The sequence below is a fragment of the Aptenodytes forsteri genome, unplaced genomic scaffold, assembly GCF_000699145.1.
Source record: "Aptenodytes forsteri isolate BGI_AS27 unplaced genomic scaffold, ASM69914v1 Scaffold105, whole genome shotgun sequence".
Lineage (NCBI taxonomy): Eukaryota > Metazoa > Chordata > Aves > Sphenisciformes > Spheniscidae > Aptenodytes > Aptenodytes forsteri.
Genome location: NW_008796112.1, coordinates 117,977 through 141,794, shown reverse-complemented (window position 1 = coordinate 141,794; position 23,818 = coordinate 117,977). Strand labels below are relative to the sequence as shown.

Sequence of the window (23,818 nt, the reverse complement as noted above, 5' to 3'; positions counted from 1 at the left end):
GTCTTTCATAAACTGTTCAGATGTACAACTACATTGCTGTTCAAAATTTTTTTCTTCTGATTTTTGCTCATTTAAACAGAGATTATTTTAAACAAGTAGATTTGAGAGGGCAAGACATGAGGAGGCTAAGCTTGCAGTTCACAGGTATTCAGAAACTGTATTAAGACTTCGACATGAAATCTCCTGTAAAGGTTAAGGAAGTTGATATTTTGGGGGGGTTGTTAGTTCTTGTATTACATTGTACTTAACTTCTCTAACAAGGACCTTACATTGAGGCTAGTATCCCTTCCTCAGAAACGTTCTTATCAGGAGGTCTTGAATGGGGAAGATCGTCTGAACAACTACCTAGGTGGTTTGGTTTTACAAGACCACTCCTTCAGTTCCCATCCGAGAGAAAAGCTGGCGTGTATTCTGCCTCATTGAATTAAAAGCCACACACAAATACAACAAGACTGCATAAGGGAAGGATTCAAGTGAAAATCCAGACAGATTAATATACAGAAATTATTGTCACGAAGTAATCCAATTTATATTCAAGTCTAATGCACGCCTTCTGCCCAACATCAACACCAAATCAGTTCCTGCTTTCTTAGCAAAGAGCTGCTATTCAAAATGCAATTCTTTCCTCCCCAAAACACATACAGTTACAAGGATGAAGTCATGACTTATCTCCCCAAGGAACACAATGAAACATCCGGGTAAAAAGTGATCATCTATCCCAGCGAGAGACTACTGCAGCAAAAGGAAATTAAGACTGCTCAGAAAGAACAGCATTGCTTAACCAGTCTTCCTTCTTCCCTCACTGCCTTCCAGAGTGGTTCTGAAAAGCCTCCAATCTTACAGTGGAGATTGTATTACCTCTAACTCCCTGTTCAGCAAAGCAATTATAAAGCCCCTAGGCTGCTGACACTGAGAAATTACACGTAGCATAGCTCATGATATCACATGCATGATCGTGACAGATTTAAGTAGTAAGAACCACTGGACTGCAAGATGTTTTGAAGGCCCCAACACATAGAAAAAAGTTCAAAGGCATACTGGCATAGTAGCTTTTTTTTTTCCTCTCTTGTTCTTTTTGACTAAAACCACCATAGCTCATCGAAATTCATCACTGTAGCTGAAACACTCTTCCTTCTCATTATTCCCTCTTACTGTTTGATTTCTCTTGTACATCATAGATGTGAAAGAAGATGCATATAAAGCCTATTTGTAGTGAAATTTAATTGAACATAAAGACTAAAAAAAGCCCTCTCTACAGTCTTTTAAGCAAATCAAAAAAGTAATAGGCTTTGTGCCTTCACTACAACTTCTGAAATGCAGTACTGAAGTTTAAAAGATTTATTTATAGTATAAACATATAAATAAATGAAGTTTATAAACAAACTTTTTTCATTACACATCTTAAAATACTGTGGATTTTTACATGACTGACTAAAAGCAGAAACTGCAGCCAATTTCAGGAAGTTACGCTCAAAAAACCAAGAAGGGTTACTTTTCTTTTGAATGACGGGGCTTTTATCCAGACAAAGATTTAGAAGTAGGGCAGGCTGCATTTCTCTAACGGACACACATTAAAAGAGTATTGCAGTGGCATACAGGAGCAGGTGAGTGTAAGAAATTGTATAGACTAACATCTTATTTATTTGACATTTTATTTCCTAAACAACCTCCTCCAAATATCTTGACTGGTCCTCTATTCTCCCTTACATGGAACTCCTCCTCTTCATCAACCCTTCCACTTACTGTCAAACTGTTTTTAATGCCCTTTAACTGAAGGGGATCACAAATTTTACAATCTTATCTCTTTGACAACATGTAGTTGACTATTGTCTGATTTTCATTCAGAAAATGTTTTTTTCCTTTCACCAACCAAGAAAAAGAACATTTCTAATAGCCTCTTAGTCCTGTGTGGTCAGTTTGAGCGATTAAGTGTTTCTCAATACTACAACAGACTAAGGATCATCACCCATTTACCTTCGTTTCTGTACACAGTACCCATTCATATCCCCTTTCATGACAATTCTCTTTTAAATTAATTTTACCTAGGGAGTTATTAATATCATCAACAGGCAAGGTTAGGGTTTTGTTTGTTTAGGTAACTGACATGCCAATCCAGTTAAGCATCATGTTCATCATGTTCTTACCTCGAGTATGTACTTCTCTAAAGATCTGACGTTTTCCAGAGCCTCTGGATCCTGATGGATAACAACTACTTCTTTCAGAGGATACTGGGGAGAAGGGGGAGGGGGGGGAAAAAAAAAAATCAGAAACTTTTGTCCTTCCAACTGAAAATAAAGAACTTCAGAAATTATTATGTATCACTTGAAGTATTTTATTGTTGAACTCTGTTTGCTATTCCAAATGTAATTATTCCATTTTCCCAGGCTTATCCCAAAGTTACAAAGGTATTGCACATTCCCAAGGTATTGGTAAGAGATGTTAAGAGTTCTAACCTTTACTGGAATTGTTTTTCTGTCTCTGATTACTCGTCCAAGCTCAATAACAGACTGCAAACAAGAAACGGCACTTTCGATTTTTTTGTCGATGAGATCCTCCCTAGATTTAGAAGGAAACATGATATTGCTTCGTTTTCATTGTATCTGTTTGAGCAGATTGAAAACATTTTGCCCCCTTCTCTGAAATTTCCCACAAGAGACTCCGTTACGCCCTGTTTGGGGCAATTTGAAAAAATGAACAAACAGCTTTTTCTTCTGTCTTTGTGGAGAAGAAGATGAGGAAATAACTTGCTGAAAACAAAAAACAGAGCTATTTTTAAATCATCTTTTGTTAGCACCTCGCACAAGATGGAGATGATGGATTGAGTCATACTACCTATTCTATTAATATCCAATAAAAAGTAAGATTTACATTAATAATATCATAAGAAGATGCAAAAAGATACTATAAATAGGATACTTATAATGACAATGAAATACCTATAATGCAACCAACTCACTGGATCTCAATTTATAATCTTTTCCAGGAATTCTAGATACTTTAGATTGATGTTTTAGACAGTCTTGTCATCTTTCCTGGCTTCATCACTTTAACACCCCTCCATTTTGAGGCAAGGCAGGGTTGGGGGTTTTTTTGCCTTTTTTGGGGGGGGTTGGGTTGTTTGGGGTTTTTTTGAGTAAGCTGACATTCACATCTTGTTTCAAATGTACTAGCAGCCAACAGTTCTGAAAATGTGGTTTTCTTGATTTCTTGAGTAGCTGCATAAATTGAGCAGCTCCTTTACAACCGCACAAGTGTCATATCAAGACCAGAGGTACCGGTTCAAAAGACAGCTGTGAATAAAATGAACAAAGTTGCTTGCTGTAATATAAGTAGCAAAAGTACTGGGATGAAAACCACGCATCCAATAAGGCTTGTCCAGGAAAACAGAACTGGTAAAACAAAACTTACAACTGAAATATCCTCATCTTCTGCACTAGGGCTTTGATTAAGATGTTACTACCTATTTTGAAGCTTTTGTTCTTCCAAAAGCCAGTCTTTCACGACGGTCCTCCAAAAACTTGGAAACGTGTAAATTGTGAGATAGAAGATTTTGCTCCCGGAAAGATTCATACAGTATAATGTGGCATCATTTCATTACTCCTCACCATTACTTAACAACATTGTGGAGCCACAAAATGAGAATAGCCTTCACAGATTGTATGCACATCCACAAAATTTAATTCAACCAATCTGTTCAGACACTAAGCAACCAAATAATACCTCAGTGGGGTTTGTAACACAGGTATTGAGTCCAGTTCAGCTGTGAAAGTGGCCAAGTCCCTGTACATGCCCATCACATTGCTATAGTAGTATTTTCTAGTACTGCATCAAAAAAAGTCTCTATTAACAACTGACAATATTGTCCTTACGCAGTCATCAGAAAAATATTCAAAGAAAAATGCAATAATGTGCTTCGCAACTCAAGGTGAAACTCTAAAACTTCCACAATAATTTAGTTCTGAAAACATGTCTTTTTATCTGACAAAGGGAACAACTGATACGTAGGGGATCCAGTAAATTACACAAAGTAGTAGCAGACAAAAATCCAAACAAAGTACAAGACAAAGAGGAAAGCCGTGCAAGCCACTCAAATACATCATATGTTTGCACGATGCAGCAGAAAGCCAGTTAGCACTAACAGGAATAAAAAGTGACGAAGCCACTTTTAGACGCTTATGCTAAGCCCATGCCTGAACTGAGTTCCTGCAAATAGCTCACTATCCTTCCACTACTCCATTCTACAGGAGCTCAAAACCATTTCTGATAGCTCACTGATGAGTTTTGCATTCTTTGATTACATATTCTTTAGAGCACTTTCCCAGGGAACAGAAAATCAGCACCATCATTATGTCAACCTCAAACTCCTTGTTGCAGTAACTCTCACTATTAAAGCTATCAGAAAGAACATACACTTTCCTCAAAGGATATAGTATCCATAAAAGAAACACTATTAGTAGAAGGTTTAAATTTTTAAACTGGCACATGAAGTATCAAGGTCAGCTCCCTTATCTTTGAGGGTTTTCAAACTGAGCTGCAATGCAAAAGGAAAGTTTGCTTCTCTTACATCCAGTGACTAACAGCAGACTGCAATGCAGGCACTAACTTAATCCACTAATGTAGCACCAAGGCACTAACAAGCAACTGATTACTGTAATATTAGTGTGACTCCCTCGGCTGGATTAAAAAAAAAAAACAAACCCAAAACCACAAAACAAAACAACTTCAGTTGTCAAGTTCTACCTGGGTTGAGTTGATACTATGGATAACCCAGAGCATATGTCCAGTACCACCAGCATGGACCCAAACCTTTTTGAAACACACTGGCACTTACAAAAAAACCTCACCCATCAGCATCCAAAGAAATGGTCTGCCTGGAAAGCTCTCTCATATGCTGTATCCTCTTACAAGGAAGTGGCAATCTCTGGACAATGGTCTAAATTCTTGATCTGAAGCCAAAAGAACTCACTCTGCTGGCTCCATATGTGGTCCACACAAAACAATAATTCCAACCCACGTGGGATCTGGCACCAGCATTCACTAAGAAAGGCCTAGAGATGGGGGATGCACACGTTCTTGCAAATGTAGGGCTCACAAGAAAGTTTTATAACCCTTTTGGGCCCTTCATAGGTAGGCATTATAGCTTCTAGTCAGTGCATGCTTTGAAGAATAGAAAGGACATTCCTTGCCCACCATATGAAGGAAACATTATGAGCGGGGAACATGCATTCCTCCTAATTGTTTTCTTTCCTATCTACAATCCTTTAACCTAGCAGAAGTCTACTGCCTAAATGTGGAGGGAAAAGAAAATCCCCAGCTAACGTTGAGAGTGGGGTGTGAAGCATACTGCTAGTGAAGTGTTCTCCTACAGCAAAGAGACTAACATTAATCAAAGCTTAATCAAAACTTAAACATTTTTTGACTGTAGAAAAGAACATGTTAACTATCAATCTAAAATTCTTCCTGAAGCAAAGGAATATTCACATTATTAAAGCAGCTTGTTTTCTTGTTATGCGAAACAGTTTTAAACACAAGTAAGTGAAGGAGCACTGTTCTGTGAAAAGCAAAAGAGGGGGGGAAAAAAAACAAACCACAAAACAAACCAACAATAAACCAAAACCCAGCCAAACCAAAACCACATTTTGCCACATAACAGCTGTCTCTTACCTCACTTGGGGAAGCATGAGGTAGTGGATGCTTTCAGTATTCTTTTCCTGAACCGAGGCCGGATCAATAAGTGTCTTCAGATTCTGGTACATCAGCTCAGTGATAAATGGAGTATATGGTGCCTGTAACATTGCATTCAGTCATCATCTTTTCTTTATTGTTTGTACATTATGAATCAGTAGTACTTATGAATTGCGCAAGGACAGTTCAGCAAAAACAATGCTTACACAGTGTCTTCAATGCAGAACTGTAATGTTATTCAAAATGCAGACTGAAATAAATGATGAAATTGCTACTACTTATTCACCTCCTTCCTGATATTTACATGTTACTTTTGGGCATCTGATAAGAAATCACAATGTCTCTATCAGTCAGGTGATATTTGCCTTGAAGCTCATGCTACAATGAAGAGTCTAAATTCAAAGTTTTGGAATGTGGGATGCATCCTCCCTCTCACGCATCAGAAAATTTATATTATATCAAATATATACAATTCTTTATAGTACCCTGGGGCAGATAAGCAAATAAAAGGGAGAGGCGGAAAACGAACTGTGCTACACAAATCAGTAGCAATATGTGTTTTCTCCCCATGTGTTCAGTCTCTGTACCCCTAGTTTCTAAGGTCAACTTAATCTAAAAGCATGCATTGTTGTGTCTAACTACATTAAAAATATCACATAATTATATTGGGCTGTAATTTCCTTACCATAAGTCTACACATGGAGAACAGAACACTAAACAACGTTTCCAAGGCCATAATGCAGTCTTCAGTCCCATTCTCGCCCTATTTGAAGAATTCACCAAGAAAAAAAAAACAACTGCAATTTTAGGATCAGCAAGTGTACTTCAATAAACTTCAAAAATTTCCTATGTGAATGCAATAAACTGGTTTTCCAAACTGTATTCATTTTGCTCAATCCCATCCAGCAAGTGAAACAGAATTACTGGGCATTTTGTTTGGCTTTCCTCATAAAGCAAAGAGGAGGAGGAAAAAAAAAAAATGTTAACTTCTCATTCCCACCATCAGGTACAAACTGATATAATTTAAAATGCAGCATAAAGATTTTGCATAACACCATGCAGCTGCTATGTATTAATTTAACAGACTACTAGGATTTTGTTTACAGTACAAGATTGCAGAAGTAGATACCTACCTTTAGTCTTCTGCGATTCATTCTAACATACCAGTTGGTCAGAATATCAACAAACTTCACTAATCGAGGGACTACAGTGTACAGTCTGTAAGCTAGAAGGAAGAAAGTTTACTGTAGTTAATATTTACCCTCTGCATCAAGCTCCTCACTTAAAGAAACACATTGTCATTTGTAGCTCTGGTGTTAAACATAAAACCTGAGCAGAAACACGTACGTTAGTAAGATCAAAAAAGTGGTTAGACATACTATTACGTTAAAACCATATTTTGAAATTGCACGTCACCAATTCTCATGCTTCAAGACAAACACATCTACCACCAAATTGCTTCCCTAATCCTACACAAACACGCATTATGGAAGCCTTATGCTTTTATCTGACTTGTAAGAGGATAGTGGATAAAAGACTATTAATCACAAAGGATTTGGCAAATCCTAGATTTGCACATGCTGTAAATACAGCCAAGTCACTAGAAGTTTAACAGAAGTTATTGTAGAATCATACAATAAAATTTAACGTTTTTTTTTTTGTTCACCAGATTTAAAATGAGACACCTATTTCAATCAATTCTCTCTGAATTAATTGCAATTTTAAATTATTTTTCTAAGTAACTCAGTCGGCTAAAAGAATGTAAAGTAACAGCAAGCCTGACGAGGTAAGAAGATAAACATAGCTGTATTTTCAAGTTCTGTGTAACTTAAAAGCATGGAGGACTGCCAACAGGAGAAAGAAGGTCATCACAAGCATCACTACGCAACTGAGAAAACAAATTTCAGTTGTTTGCGAGAGAATTGGGGGGTGGGGATGGACCTTAAATAGGACTCAGTTTTCTAAGGAAAAACTTGTATATAACTTCTCTAAAAGCAAAGAGCATTTTGATCTCTATTCTGAATCAGTTTCATTAATCAAGCAGCTACTGAGTAAAATAGATCTTTGCTTTAAAAGCTCCACCACACTTTTCATTGCATTTTCTAAAATAGAAGTGTTTTTAAAGGCAGAGTACTGGTATTTAAACCCTAAAAAGGAAATGCTGAGAAGATTCATGCCACGGTGGGGAAGATATTATTTATGTGGGAATTTGTATTCCTAAAAAATTCTCAGCTTTCTTCCAGCATTATCTAATTAGGAGACTGGTTAAAAACAAAAAACCTCAAAAAAACCCCACCCTTCAGGGATAGTATATCTTTAACAAGAGATTCAAGTTAGCCTGGAAACATGCATTTCTCACCTCAATAGCTGTAATCCCAGTTCATAAACCAAATCGTGAAATCTTACTTTTTCCATGACTCAAAAAAAAGGCATGCATGTACATGGAAACACACACACACATGCACAGACACACACACACTTGCATGCATGTACATGGAAACACACACACACACGCACAGACACACACACACACTTTCAATTTCAGTCATCAGGAGAAAAGTTGTTTTGTAAAACAATTTCTTGTGTTGGGCACTTAAGTAGGAAAAAAAGCATAATAAGGCTTACTGTTTTTAAATACAGAATTTAAATACAGAATTTTAACCCCCCATAAAACACAAAGGATTGTTTGCCCTATTACTTTCCATATCTTCCCAATATCTTACCACTTGCCCTATTTATCAAAGGGCCCAAATCCCAGAAGTTTCCATCATAAAAGATGAGGTTTAGTGGAGAAACTATACTACTATTCAATAGCTAGTACTTCATTTGGACACGCATGTTATTATCAAAGTGAAGCTAAGTTAGCTACACCAGCTGCTGCTGAAGAGGTTATGGGCACACGTCTACCTAACTTGCAGCACTTCTGAAGAGAGCACATCTACAGCTCCAGTTTTGGGCACCTATTAAACCAGAGATAACACCAACAGCAAAAACCCTCTTACAAACACACGTGTATGGTTTCAACACATTTAACTTTTGCCAATTTTCCATGAATAATAGAAATGACACTGCTTTCTGATACGTGTTGTCTCCTTTTCTCCAATTGGATACGTTCTAGGAAGTCAAAAGCTCTCCCCAAGCCAAGATTAGCAGAGGACTGTTATACCTTTCCGAAGTTTTTCTAGGCTCTCTACAGCATCCCAAGGTTGGAGTGTGCACAGGTATGTTCCCCTTCCCACCCTCAGCCTGTTCAAGTGAGGTCAATACTGAACTGACAGGGACTCCATTTAGGCTGAAATACGGCTGGCTATTCAAGCTACTAGTAGAAATTGGGGCAGAATTAACGTTAAGTTTTACTTAATGGAAACATTTTTCTAGAGGCAGGCAATCAGTGTAAAATTTAGCTCCACTATAAAATACACTTGACTAAATGGAAGAAGCTAAGCTCAATTACAACATTTTTCTGGTTAGTGGTGTCTCCTTGCCATTTAGAGTTTCAAGCCTGTATGTTCTTACACACGATCGCGCACACAGGTGCAGGAACAGCACATTACAGTGCAGACTGGGCCATTTCTTTGACAGATAGTGCCCAAATATCACCCCAGCACCACTGCCTTAGCTAAGTTTTTGACACGGCAGAGACAACAGATTTTTTTTATGCATCTTGCAGGTAACAGTTGTATGGCATTAGCCAGCGAATGCAATCATTTATTTTTGCTCACATCATGCCACATCTACAACAGCTTCTGCATTTGTTTATTTTTTTCATTATTTTCAAAATCTTGGGTTCTAAAATGAAGCTTTTTTAGTGTATTTATCTCCTTTACCTAGCATTTGAGGTTATCAGTCACCATTATAATCTTCCCTTGCCTCTTCCTGACATTTTCCTACTTGAAGTCATATGAAGTAGAAAATCTTAAAACAAAAAAATCCCCAAACTAGTTTTTAAAAAAAGATTAGCACAAGAGTATCATGTCACAGTACCTAAGTTTACTGCATCTCATTAGTATCTGTCTGACTGAATTTAGAGTTTATGCAGAAAAATAAATTGAAAAATCATGTTTATTAATCACTTCCAAATGAGATGTGTCACTATGTGTCATGTTATCTTCATCTAACACAAGACAATAGCATTTAATACCGACACTACAGTCTTGAAAGTCTTCACATTGTCATTTTCCAACAGGAATTTTCTTCTCCTGCTTGGAAGGGCCTTCTTGCTTTGTAAAGATGTCAGCTGACACATCCCTTTTTATTAGCTTCATCTTCCTCTTAGAAATCCAGCAGAGAATTCACGTTTCTACCCCCATGCTCATCTTCCTGCAAATACCATTCCTGTTCAAACCGTGCACTAATCCAAGATCCCAGGTACACATTCACAAATGAATTTTCCACTGGCCCTCAAAGTATTTTCCTCTTTACATGCAGCATGTAAACTTGCGTAGGCTCTGCATATGCAACACATGAAACTCAACACACACCACCATCAAATTTCAAGGACAAAACTTCTAGGAAGAAGCCACATTTTCGTCAACAACAGACAGCTTTTAACATATTCCTGGTTTTGGTAGCTTGAGGATTCTTTCTTCCTTTAATGAAATGTTCTTAGATGACCTCACCTGAATTTTGTTATTACCAAAATGACCTGCTTTATCTACTGTAGCAAGATAAACTCATCGTACTGGTCTTCGCGAGAGTGAAGATCATATGCCAGTCTAAGAAGGGGGAATACAAGAGATGACTGAAGCAGAGGAGGACTGTCCTGTGTCCTCAAAATCAGATCTAGCATTTAGCTGTTTCCTCATCATCTATTATCCCACTAATACCTTCCTACCCCAAGCCCAAGCACGCCTGCAGAAGGCTTCTAAAAATTCTTCCGAGGGCAACTTAAGATCATGGGCATAGAAGGGGTTATTTGTTTATTCATAAACAGGAACTACAATGGCAAAAGCCACCTTCTTTCCAGTATCTAGGTTTCTAGTGCCCTTAAAGGCAGCAAAACCTCTTCAAATCCCATCATGACTTTATCTGCAAGTTTGTAAGCTTACTGGATCAGACCAACTACTTCAGGGGGCTCTTGCAGCACCTTCTCTTTTCAATTAATATTGTCTTAATATAATGTGAGCATTGAGAGGTATGGGATGATGAAAAAGACAACATGCAGGAAGAAAAACCAGGAGAGTATCTTCTTGCAGCTATTGCAATATCCTAATGCTATTCCATCCTGCTGCACACTCTCCCAATATGATTAAAGAAACCCTCTCCATGGAACTATGCAGAGGAAAATTTATTCCCCATGCTCATGTACCTCTCAAAATTATTTTATTTAGCTGACTTAAGCACTGCCCATTTTATCCTCTTTTTACAGCTTCCCCAAGTTCTATTCAGCTTCATTTTCACTGCTGCCTTTCAGTTACTATTATAATACTATTAATTGCTCCAAGCACTGCAGAAGATGTTGTTACAGCAACAAGCTACATCACTGAGCTCATAGGATTAGCTGGGACAAAAAAAGCCTCATCGCTTTCTGAAATCTCATGAACAAGCATAGCAAAATCTGTATTAACACCCATGAAAGCAGCATTCCAAGTATTACGGTAGTTGGTTAAAGGTTTCCTTCCTCTTATCTGAACAATAAGTCTCATATGGAATCTGGAAATCTCTGGATGAAATGGCTAGTTCTCTAATCAAAAATTAAACACCCGTACACACACCCGACCAAACATGTGCATACCTGCCATTTCAGCTTTGAAGAACTGAATGAGTGATTGGGTGAAAGAAAGAATCCATTTATCCATGATGTTATTGCTCTCCTTAACTGTGTTCTCATTGTAAAGGAATTCTCTTCCCTCATCCTATCATCAATATAAAAACACAAAACACGTTTTCAAGTCATAAGGGTATATATTCAAACCTCTGTATCTAACCATCTGTCAGCCACTAATATTTTGTCACCTTCACCGTGTTACACTGGTTTCCTAAGAGAGAACATTAAATTCCAGAAACATGTATGCAAGAGAAATAGCTAAGGAAAACCCGACTCCCACTGCTGCTGATTTCACCACACCATACGTTCAACAACAAAGGAGGCCAGTTATTTGGATCTGTTAAACCAGATAAAAAGTAGTACAGCACACAACAGTATGCCATCGTTCTTTCCCTGTTTGCAGTATAAGTCATAGCTTCCAGACACAAGGTAGGACTCCTGAATTTACGTAACTCCTTCATCTAGGAGGATCTGAAGCATTTACAAGAAATGTACTATAAAGATGAGTTCTATTTGGGGAAAGGGCATATAAACTATATAATTAAAGAGCATGTGACAATGTCAACAGATTAAAACATAGAAAAATGTAACCACCTGAAAAACAGGTGGAATTTTTAGGCATCCAACATGCATATAGTGCATTTTGTTGCTTTCCAGAATACTGATGTTTGCAGCCATCTGAGAAATTTCCTAACACTTTGCTGGTTCTGTAGGGCATTGCAAGCAAGACGACAAGTAAACACATTTGTTGCTGCCTACAGTCTGACTCTTTTCCATGCGAATGTTCTTATGACTGGTTGAAAACAGGGGGGTTGTTTATTTTTTTCGGATTTACAAACAGTATTTAACATCTGGTTTTAAGAGTCTTTGGACTTTCCCTTCTCTCAGAGTCCACATGAAAAAAATCTGTTTGGATTATTCGACCCAGTAATTATGCATCCACTTACATAGTATAAAGGAGAAGATTCTTAGGAAAGAAACATATCTGCACACCCAGAAGTGCAGCAATCCCAGTGTGAGGTCAGCGATCATTTAACCAACTACAGTTACTGTGGTAATTACAGTAAGCAGGAAATTATTATTAGACTTCATCCAGGACACTGGGATTGTAGTTTCTCTCTTGCAGGAGGCAGAATACAATGAAAAAGTTGTTTAAGCCTGTGCATGAAATCTAATTTAAGCACTATCACCTCCAATAGCACATTCTTTTGCCTAATATGGTGCATAGGAATGGTTTCACTATCTATTGAGAAAGAAAAATTACATCTGCTGAATTACCAAAACTATCTGCTTAAGCACCCGGGTTTTCCACTGGGGTCTTCCACCCCCAATTTGGCTCATCTTGCAAGATTTAATGGGATCACAGCAAAAATCTGCAAAGCACACTTTAGATAATTCAAAGGTCAAACAAGAAAAACTGAAGTGTATTTTTGGGGCAATGCGTAAGTTTGTCTGACAAATGCTGTCTAGGGATCCTAAAAAAAGATTTGTTAAATATTAGGATGTGAAGTTACCAGACTTTCTTCCCAAAAGGGGTTGTTAAAAAGATAAAACCATTTACTTAAGTCAGCTATTTACTGTACTATTTATTGAAAACAGCTGCCTTTATTGCTTCAAATGGCAGCTCTCCACAGTGATTAGGCTGCGACTGTAATTTCATGCATGGTACGAGGTTTGAACTTTTTCCGCTTAGTTCCCACTCTCCCATAAAAGTCTGCACTAACAAGTGCTAACCTTCTATCATTAATCTCAGCTGAAAGATTAAAATTGGTTTCAGCAGAAACTATACAATATACACATAAAATCTTCAATTTAAATGAAAAATTACTATAAGAAAGAAATTGTAATCTTGCTTTAATTCTGAAAGTGTAGAAACTCATGTCACTTATACAACATCTTTTAGTAGCTTTCAAAAGTAATCCACAAGTCTAAAGCATTATTGCTTTTATGATGATTTACCTTTCTTTCCACTCCATTTCTTTATTTTTTTCCAAGTTGTATTTTAATTTAACTTTAAAAAAAAATTAACTGTCACGTTACAGAAGGCAATCTTCTTGCTGTGGTTAATGTATTCAGTATCGAGTATTCCCAAGTTAAACATCTTTATGCAGATTCATCATTGAAGTTACAGTAAATGAGTTAGCTCAAGAAATTGTCACAGCAGCCACTACTGAAAATAACTTTCTTTTCATTACTTATTTGCAGTTCTATTTGTATTAAATCTGTATGCTGTTAAGCAATGTTTTCAGTGCAGAGAAACTTGCAGTCCAGATGCCATCCTCCGACGGCATCCCTCCTGTGATGTAGCCATGCCCAACTACATGATGTGGGGTAACAGCAGCAGCAGCACTCAAGGCAGTATTAGCGACACCTACTGCCTCCAAGCTACTACTCAAACACTGGTAAGACAATTACTAGAAAACCAACAAGGCTTAGGATGGACATTTCAGAAGGATGCCCTCAAGCACATGTGGTACCTGGCTTTTAACTGGTGTTCCCAGCAAGGTGACTAGCAGCAGATAACTGCTTAGTATGTACTAACTCCACAGACTCGAAGTCCCTACCTTGTTCTCTAATTTCAGGAGTACGAATGCAATAGCATCACATTTCTTTCAAATAAAAGGGAATCAAGAGCACCCTAATCTGAGAAATGATAGCTGTTACATCTTGACAGTCCCCTACCTTTCACTCCTCCTTTCTATATAAGGAGAAGCTTGGTCAAGAAGAGAAAGATGCAGGGTGTTTATAGCTTTATAAAACAGGGTACAAACAGCAAATAACACAGAAATTAACAGCAAGTATATACAGCCTGATCTAACTTTGAAGTCAGCCTGGCTTTGAACAAGGAGGTAAAGATCAGATGACCTCCAGAGTCAGAGTCCAGACCTCCCTTGCAATCCAAATTTCTCTACGATGCTAATTCACTTTAACAGTGGAAGAAGCACAAAGCCCCCTTCCACTTTGCTCTTCCATGCTCGAGAGATCTGTACCTTATGTTGCAGGATCTGAACATTCTGAACAAGAAAGCGATATGCATTGTACCAGGGCAGGAAGACATCCTTTAGTATATCCCTTACACCTTCCTCCTTAAACCTCAGATTTTCTGCTCTTACCACAGGAGAATTGATCAGGTATAACCTGCAAAATAAGAACACAATACTTAAAAGCTTAAAACTGCATATACTGATAGAAATGCACTTAAAATGTACAGTTAACCCTAGAGAGCCGCATAGCAAGAGAAAGATACCCGAGGGAGCAGTTTCACACTAAGAACTCTAAGGAAGACAGTATTGTAAGCATGTAACATATTGAACATATGACAATTTACTTCCTAGGAATCCTACAGGATTATTTTTATGATATTGCATATGGACCTTGAATTGGAATTTAAATTTTCGTTTTTACTCTAGAAGTTAATTGAAGTGATAACACATGCTCAGATGCTATCACAGTATAAAACAAGCAGTGGATGCATGGAATTAGTGTTCATCTTTAGAATGGCACCTATAGTTTTGGTAATATTTTGAATTCCTTAACAATGACACAGTACCTTTCTGCTCAATCTAGTTAATTTCCTCAATTATAAAAAGCTTTGGGCCCATTGCAAACACAGGACTAAGGAGCAAGGCAAAACAGGCAAATCAAAGTAAAAGAGCAGAAATTAACATTTTCAAGAAAAACAGCCCCAAAAGAGGACAAAGGATGTACAAATCTGTCTCAGCTCCAGAAACAGCTCAGCAGAGGATTCAGGTGGCGCTGACTACTTATATCAGAAGCAGCCCCTCACAGAATCATGCCTGCCTCGGCCAAGGGAGTTCATCTATACATGAAATCCACCCTGTCTAGGGAGATCCTCCTTGGGTCAGTCTCTATCAAGCTAACAGTTCCTCATTTCAGAGGGACAGACATGTCCCCCAGCTTCCTTGCTGGCTGTGAGTTCACAAAACATCATCTTTACATTTTATCCCATCTTCTTCCCTAAACAAATATTCTGTCTACGGAGACAAACTGGTGCCTATCAAGTTAACTCAAAAAGAAACCAGGTCTTACTCGGGTATCAAAAAAAACTTGAATACAAACTTGATTTAGATACACTCCATTTAATTTTCCAAATATGAAAAACAAACCAAACTTTTTTTGTTTTAAGGATTGTGGCATTTCTCAATAGAAATTTATTAACTCATTTTCTCGCATTTTATCAACTTTTAAAATCATGACTCTAAACTAACATATCTTTACAGGAACTTCCTTTAGGAGGCTTTAAAATCTTAATGGGGTTTGACACAGCACATTCAAGAATACCAGACCATAAATTCTTCAGGAGACGGCTTCTTGCATAAAAATGAATACATAAAAATAGAGCTGCCAGAGTAAACAGACAGTAATGCAGCACAGAAATGGGCATGCATTGGGTTGTCAAGCATTGGCACAGGCTGCCCAGGGAAGTGGTTGAGTCACCACCCCTGGAGGCATTTAAAAGACGTGTAGACATGGCGCTTACTGACATGGCTTAGTAGTGGACTTGGCAGTGCTAGGTTAACGGTTGGACTTGATCATCTTAAAAGGTCTTTTCCAACCTAAACGATTCTATGGTTCTATGATTTTCAGTACTGTATTGAAAAAAAAAAGTATTTTTAAACATGATACCGGAATTAAAATTATAAATTTACAAAAGTACAGAACAATTAAGCATGATAATGAAACTAGAATTTAAGTATATATTTAAATCAAACTTCCCATCACAATTTTTTATGTGTTTACTCCTCATTATTTATTTCAGAACTCAAACATAACTTTGCTCCGAATGCGAGAGGTAGTCTGGCCCCAGGGTACAGCAGGATACTCCAGGCCTTTTACCCATTTGGGACTTACCTAAAATAACGACCACTTCAAATTGCCTCCACTGCTTTCCTCCTGAAGAGGCAGCAATGCAAACTAATCAGAACTATGAAGGATCCACTAAATTGCTCCTTTGCACCCACCTCAGCAGCACTCGCTGCAGAATCTATCAGAAGTCTTCTTAAAATAGCTCTTAGTATGAGAAATTAAAGAAAATGTAGCTCTCCAAGGCTACAGTTTTGTTTGTTAGTTTTTAACATAGCAGCCCTACGCTGCCTTACAATATGTAAATGTTAAAAGAATACTAATTTCCTGAATTATTCCAATGCAAACTTACTTACATCTATTATATGGAAAGAGAAATAAGGTACCCAATAAAGGAAGAATTCTATCAATTTAGTTACATCCAGCGATATTACCCATTGGGCAGAAAATAAAACCTTCCTCAAATCAAGCCAGTATTATCAAGTTTTCTAACAATGTATGAGAAACAATAAAGTACCCTCCTTTTCATCTCTCTAAAACAGTAGTCTATGGCTTTATGTTATTTCTTCTATATTTTAAGAACAGATTGAGAGGAGAATGTAACACATCACTTCTAACAGCAATACTTACCTCAGGATACGTGAAAGCAAAGGGCTCGTAAATACTATGACCAGCAAATTCTCTTTCTGACATAGTTCAACTCTGACAGCTATCCAACCCAAGTCATGGGTCTTAGGAATATCGAAATATAACTGTTTTTGACAATTCTTACAGACTTCACACAGGATTCAAGTTTCAGGAAGTCTAAAGTTGGGTTGTTAAATTTACTGTGCTGTTATTTCTTCTGTTCGCCCTTTCTATTCAATTCCATATTCATTTAAACAACTTACGTCTGTATTTTCTGCTGATCTATTTATCAAAGCAGCAGTTAGAGAGTGTGTGTGTACACGTACACTGCAAAAGCTAAACTAATTCTGCAGGGAAACAGTGCCAAGGAAAAAACTCAGTTGTAGGTTTTTCTATAAACAGAACATATCAAGAGCTTCAGCGAATAAGCAGAGACAACTGAATCGCAGAGCTCCTTCCATAAATGAACCTAGTCTGCAATGCTTTTTACTCTCTATGTGGGTGTATGTATAAATAAATGTGACATTAAAGAATGAGTGCACAGGCAGAAAAATGAATTAGCTTTTTATAAATCAAAAAAACATGAATAATGGGAGTGTAACTTCTGGTGTTTGAGATTTCTTGTTTTGTTTTATAAAAAAAGGCAGATTTTTTCCAACGGAAACATCACCTGTGATTTAAAAATCTCCAATATGAGTAACTCCAACCCTTTTCATTCATATTGTTTCAGCTACCAATTCACTGATATTCTGCTAATACCCCTTGATTATTTGTAAAGAACAATTTTGGTCAAATTTAAGAAATCCACCCAACTCTCCATTGTAAGCATATATGAAAAGATAATTTACTAGGTCTTTTAAATGCTAAAGCTTCAAACAATAAGGAACTTCACATCCATTTTTTAAAATTATCTAGAACAAGCAACAATCATCTTTCTCAAATAAACAAAAAAACACTGTACACTAAGCTTTCATTCAGCCCAATCGTTACCGTGTATAGTTGTAACATACAATTCAACATGTGTGATAGTTTAAGGTTTTCTTATATATAGGAAGAATTACAGGGCTCTCGAGAAATGCGTAAGCAGTGTACTCCCGCAGTTACTAAAATGTCTTTACTGTACTTTTACCTCAAGGTACCACTTCATGCATGTAGTTAATGCATCTAGCCGAAGTACCAGGTGACTGCATAATTATGTGGATATGTTAGTATAACTTTAATGAAACACTTGAACTGTTTAATCTCTGTTTGACCAGGACAATTTATATATACACATTAGGTTGCTCCACTTCTGCTTTTCTGGTTTCACTATTATTAGGTACATATTGTATACTTACACCAGCAAAAGAGAAATGCTTTCTCTTTAGAAAATGTATAGTATAAGCAGCAAACAAACATTTCTGTGCATTATATAATGTCTGCTATGAACAGAAAGCTAACATATCAGACTGCACATTAATTAAGTAAATCCTACCTTAGTGCATCAGCTCCATAACTATTTACAATACTCATTGGATCAGGATAATTCTTCTTCCTTTTGCTCATCTTTTGGCCGTCACTAGAAGATATCAGAATGTAGGCATAAATTCCCAGAATTCTTGTAATACATGGATAAAGAAAAAAGGCCCTTCAAATCCAGCTTAATTCCTCTGTCCTATTATGTTCTTGGTAGCATAGACATAATTATATATTAGCACATCATTTCAGTATGACTGGTGAACCCACAAGAGCAACTGAAAAACAACCCAAGAGGCTCCCAAAAGTTCCAAATCTAAGCAGGAAATCTGTCTTTCCTAACAAAGCTGAGGGAAGATGTGCTTCTTTAGAATCAATCCCTCCAGCCCACTGGCAAAGCTTTATTTGAAAATAAAAGGAAACAAATAATTAACTTATTAAAAATTACATCTAAAAGTAGATTTATAATCCCCTTTACTCTGCATAACAGAATTTCCTATTCTTTCCTATTCTGACTTGTTACTCATTTTCTCTCTCTCTAGGAGGGACTAATCCTGCTGGAAAGAACCTAGTGCAACAGATAGCTGGGATGTGTAAACCTCACACTCTCAGGTGCCTCTTACCTCCTGCAACAGCGATATCTCCCTGACATGTCTTAACAGCTCCAACATCCATTTCAGATTTAATTTACAATTCGCAGGGACTTATCTGAAATATTCTTCGGCTAAAAAAATCTGTTCGTGAAAGAACTGACTGACATACCAACCTGGCAAGAACAAGGCCATTCACAATTACATTCTTGAAAGGAGGCCTTCCAAAAAGAGCAGTGGACAGCACCAGCAAAGTGTAGAACCTGAAACAAGAGACAACGTAAACGTGACTTTCTAAATATGCCAAACGAAAGTCTGCATGTCCTTCATTACAAAAGAAATTTTTCATTATGTCGTTTTACTCCAGCAAAGTTAAATTTTAAGTATATGGAACACTTATGTGGCAAAGACTCAGAAGAGGAGCTTATTTTAAGTAGACCTTTTTCCTCTTTGTAGCATATCGTGCTGTTTGCTCAGCTGTGATCTACTAGTCCAAGAAGGCTGCAAAATTGTAATAGTAAGCATTAGGAAGGTTGTGAAGAAGAAGATTTCAGCATTTTCTCCTTTAATACAGAAAAGGGAATTCCGTCTCTGAACAAGCTCCCTATTTGCTCACTGTAAACCTCTGAACACAGAACCAGTCAGGAACAAACACGGCAAACAGGACTGGCACACTTTTTGTGTGTGTTAACATGTGTATTCTTCAGCCTAGCAGACAACAGAACAGTTACTGCTGGGAGCATAAAAGCAAGTTAGCAAAAGTGAGCAGAGCCTCCTTCCGATCAAACTTAGCTGGGTAAATTAGCCATCACTATAAAATATGAGAATGTAGGCGTTCCCCACAACAAAGGGCAGTAGAGGGTTTCCCCACCCCATTTGATATGTTTACAATACCTGTATAAACTATCTAGGACACTTAGGAAATCAGCGTTGGAGCAAGCACAGGCACCTATTGTTCAGTATGTCGATATATGATCATATCTGAGAAATTAAGTGGAGGTGCAAGATGACGTGATAATTTCATACTCAGGAGTCACAACCTTCACCAAAGGAGGCATCTATGAGCTTCTGTAACTGCACTGCTGGTAATTGCTTTTAAGAAAATAACTGGAGGGTGGGCCACAGCTTTCCTGGTTTAAAATGAGTATCACACTGACGATTGCTTAGCAACCTTAAAACAGCATATGATTATACAAAAGCTAATTGATTTAGAATAAGGCACAGGAGGTTATGCCTCAGAACTATGCATTTGCATGAAGATTTAGTGGAGAAACATTTCAGTTAAAAAAAAAGTCCATCTGTATATTCCAAAGTAGTTTTTATCAAAAAGCTGCCTATAATTGCAAAAGCATTATTCTGACACTTGAGGGTCCAAAGCTGCTATGTGCATTACTGCATTTATTAAGTGGCTTACACAACAGCTCTGATGCTTATCTCTCAGACAGGCTTTTAACTCTCAAAATCACCTCAATTCACACTGTAGGATCCAAATTCTCTTTATTAAATTGCATTGTAATTTCATGAATTTTAACCAACACTCCTCCACCTGCACACAAACACATGCACTCAAAATCCCCATCTTCATTTTTAACCTTCTTAAGAAAACCCCTAAACACAAACATCTGAGCATTTACTCAGATGATCGACACCTCAAGCCTACAAGACTGACAGTTCATTACAAACACAGCAGTACTTCTTTAGTATATAGTATGAAGGTACCTCATTGACAAACTCTCATCGCTTTCTGCAAACTGGTCGCAAATTCTCGTATTAGAGCAGGTGCCTTTGCAATTAAAAAGAACAAAGCAAAACCAACTAGAAGAGATTTCAATACTGTTTGTATTAAGGAATTGTACAGACAGACTGTGGCCACCAAAAAAATACATTCAAGAACTTTTCACAAATTTTGTTATTTGCATTGTCAAACCCGATGAACCTCAGCAATGAGGTACCTTAGTTGATGACAGTTGCAAGACTGTCCGAGATCCTGTGATCCACCGTTCTGACATAACTCTTCTTACTCTTTCTCAGATTATCCTTTTAAAAAAATTCACCTCATTCACTCTGAATACTTTAAAGGAGTGTCTCTCTGCACCTTATTTTTGAAATATCTTGTCCACAGACACATTTGTTTCTGACAACTTCCTCGACTTACCTCTGCTGCTTCATCTTCCATTCACCAAATCTCAGTCTGCTTCTAGTTATGTCCTTGCAGACACATAGCTATCAGCCAAAACAACAGTAAAAAAAACCCCTTAACACCACAGAGACAGAAGTCCACTTTTTTGCTCTTCTTTCCTCCTCTTCCACTCCCCCCAAAAGGGGGAAAGTGTTCCCTCCCTCTTTTCTCCTTTCTTGAACAATTGTGGGTAAATTCATAATCCTGTGGTTCATGCCAAAAACCTTCAGCTGTGAATTCCCTGTAGGCCACCACATTCTGACCGTGGCTATAAGTCTTGCTGCATCTCCCTATATACAATCAGAGATAGAGCCTTTCCTACCAATCTGTCCAGACTGCCAGTCTTGCAACCCAACTACTGTAAGGTTTTTTCCTCTGGCCTTAACAACTATAATTCAGCTCTCATATCCATGCAGAAACTCATCAAGAAGATCACTCTCCCAGCTCATCACCCTGGTCACACTAATTTTCCCCTTGTCTCCCTTGATTTTCTCTGTTGAGTCAAACAGAAGCCACCAGACCTGAACCTCCTGAGCCTTTCACCACCTACCAGTCCTCACTGAACGTCAGCTCCAGTCTCTGACCTGACATAAAACCAATCTTCATTCTGAATCTTAACATTTTACACAGTATGCTTAAAAAAAAAAAAAAAAAATCACATACTATGCTCTTAACGCTTCAGAACTCACCAGCTTGTTGTTCACTTAGGCCTGTTATGATATAGCGCTATCATACTAGCGGAAAGATATCTTCTCTTCTAAACATCCTCATTTCTTTCCAAGACTTAGGAAAAGGTAACTAAAAGCCTAACAGTTTTAGAATGAGAACCCTTCTTAAGAACAGCCTGAGACACCTTTACCTTTTACTTTTACCACCACCTCACATCTTAATTCCTTCTTTCTTTCACAAAATAAAAGTGCTCTTTTGCAAATCACTGAACACTAGCTGTTACCAAAGCACCAGCTTATTAACAGACATGAGCACCATGGGAAAGGTATAAGCATCATGTATTGAGGCAAGCGTTTTGATATTCCACCCACAAACAGATGAGACGGAGTTGGGTATGGTGAAGACTTACAGTAACTCTTAAGCTGATGTTAAAAACAAAAAACAATCTACTCTAGATTGTAATGCAAAAGTTTCCATTTGCACATTGCCTACAGCACACAACACAAGTGTGTGGGCTCAAACCGAAGCACAGCGGGTGTATGTCTACCACCACAGAGTCACCGCTGGCATTAGCATCAACTTGGACTTAGAATCATAGAATAGTTTGGGTTGGAAGGGACCTCTAAAGGTCATCTAGTCCAACACCCCCCCTGCCGTGGGCAGGGACATCTTTTACTAGATCAGGGTGCTCAAAGCCCCGTCCAACGTGACCTTGAATGCTTCAAGGGTGGGACATCCACAACTTCTCTGGACAACCTGTTCCAGTGTCTCACCACCCTCGTCATAAAACATTTTCTCCTTATGTCCAATATAAACCTACCATCTTTCAGTTTAAAACCACTGTCCCTTGTCCTGTTATCTAGGAGCTTTGGTTGCAGTGTCTCCTTGCATGACCTCTGAAGCTCTGTCTCCTGGGCTGTACTGCAGGCAGCTTGTACCTGGAGCCCTCCCCTCCCTGTTTCCCCAGTGATACTTGCTGTGGTGGACATTTTTAACAGCAAAGTGTGCCAAATCTTTTGCTGTCCCTGTAGGGTGACTCAGCAAGGCAGAGAAAGAGCTCATAATTGTGGCTACAAGTGTTGTGAATAGATGTCCCTACCTGTGTGGTTGGACATGGAGCACTTCGTTGGATATATTCCAAGCAGCCAATGCTGGCTGACCACATCAGTGGGGTTACAACAGTGTGCACCCCACCTGCTTTGCATGGTCCCTTGGGAGGTGGGAATGGCCCTCTGATGTGTCTGCTTTCTCACCTGAAGTTTTGATCCTTAATCTGTATTTTGAACCTTTGATCTATGAGGTTCCCAGCAATCTTGAGCAATTTTGACATGTTTGGGGCCCTAACTCAATACCTGGCTTACTAGGTTTATTGGTGAGCAGTCAGACCAGTAGCCAGTGGGGGTAGGACCTCAAGGTGGGGGTCTGTGTATCCTCATCCACCTTGCAAGCAAGATGTGGGGAGGGATGGTTGACCTGCAGAGCATTCATCCTGCTGGCCACATTCTTTGCTGTTTTAATCTGGTCTGTGGAGGAACTTGCTACCAATGGGGAGCTGCAGCATCCTGGTGGCATTGGGTCCCATTTCAAGAACTCTTCCATAGCCTGCTCAGCAAAACTGCCACAGTCCCCAAGATGAGAAGGGCGGTAACATAGATGAGTCTTTTGTCTGATGGTAGCCAGGACGGCTGGTTCAGGTGCTGAGTAAGAGCCTGTGTACTGCCATCTCTTTGGTTTGCGGGGCAAAGAAGGTGGTCAGCCAGTTAGACTGTTTGCTGGGTCCATTTGTGCTACCTCTGGTTTCTGCCTTCTCACAGGTCACTGTGAACTGGAAACTGGTTGACCTGAGTGACCGGGACCTGGCAATGCTGGAGTTTGCTCTTGCAGTCTGTCAAGCTGATAACATCACTGAAGAGCATTTCCAGAAGCTGGAGAGGCATGGTTTTGACCATGAAGATGCCTGGGACATAGGCATGATTTCTGCTTTTTTTGCTATGTCTAACTGTATAGCTCATTATATTGACC

The 23,818-nt window shown here is 38.3% G+C and overlaps 1 protein-coding gene across 1 annotated transcript in view; it reads right to left on the bottom strand.

The window, feature by feature from the left end:
* IARS (isoleucyl-tRNA synthetase) overlaps window positions 1–23,818 on the bottom strand; it is a 113,340-nt gene that overhangs the window by 27,196 nt on the left and 62,326 nt on the right. Inside the window, exons 17-25 of the mRNA XM_009287042.2 lie at window positions 19,125–19,211; window positions 18,378–18,461; window positions 14,443–14,590; window positions 11,420–11,540; window positions 6,819–6,910; window positions 6,371–6,448; window positions 5,665–5,786; window positions 2,454–2,556; window positions 2,145–2,228 (exon numbers count right to left, since the gene is read on the bottom strand). Of these exons, the coding sequence (XP_009285317.1) occupies window positions 2,145–2,228; window positions 2,454–2,556; window positions 5,665–5,786; window positions 6,371–6,448; window positions 6,819–6,910; window positions 11,420–11,540; window positions 14,443–14,590; window positions 18,378–18,461; window positions 19,125–19,211 (919 nt within the window). The remainder of the gene's footprint in view (window positions 1–2,144; window positions 2,229–2,453; window positions 2,557–5,664; window positions 5,787–6,370; window positions 6,449–6,818; window positions 6,911–11,419; window positions 11,541–14,442; window positions 14,591–18,377; window positions 18,462–19,124; window positions 19,212–23,818) is intronic.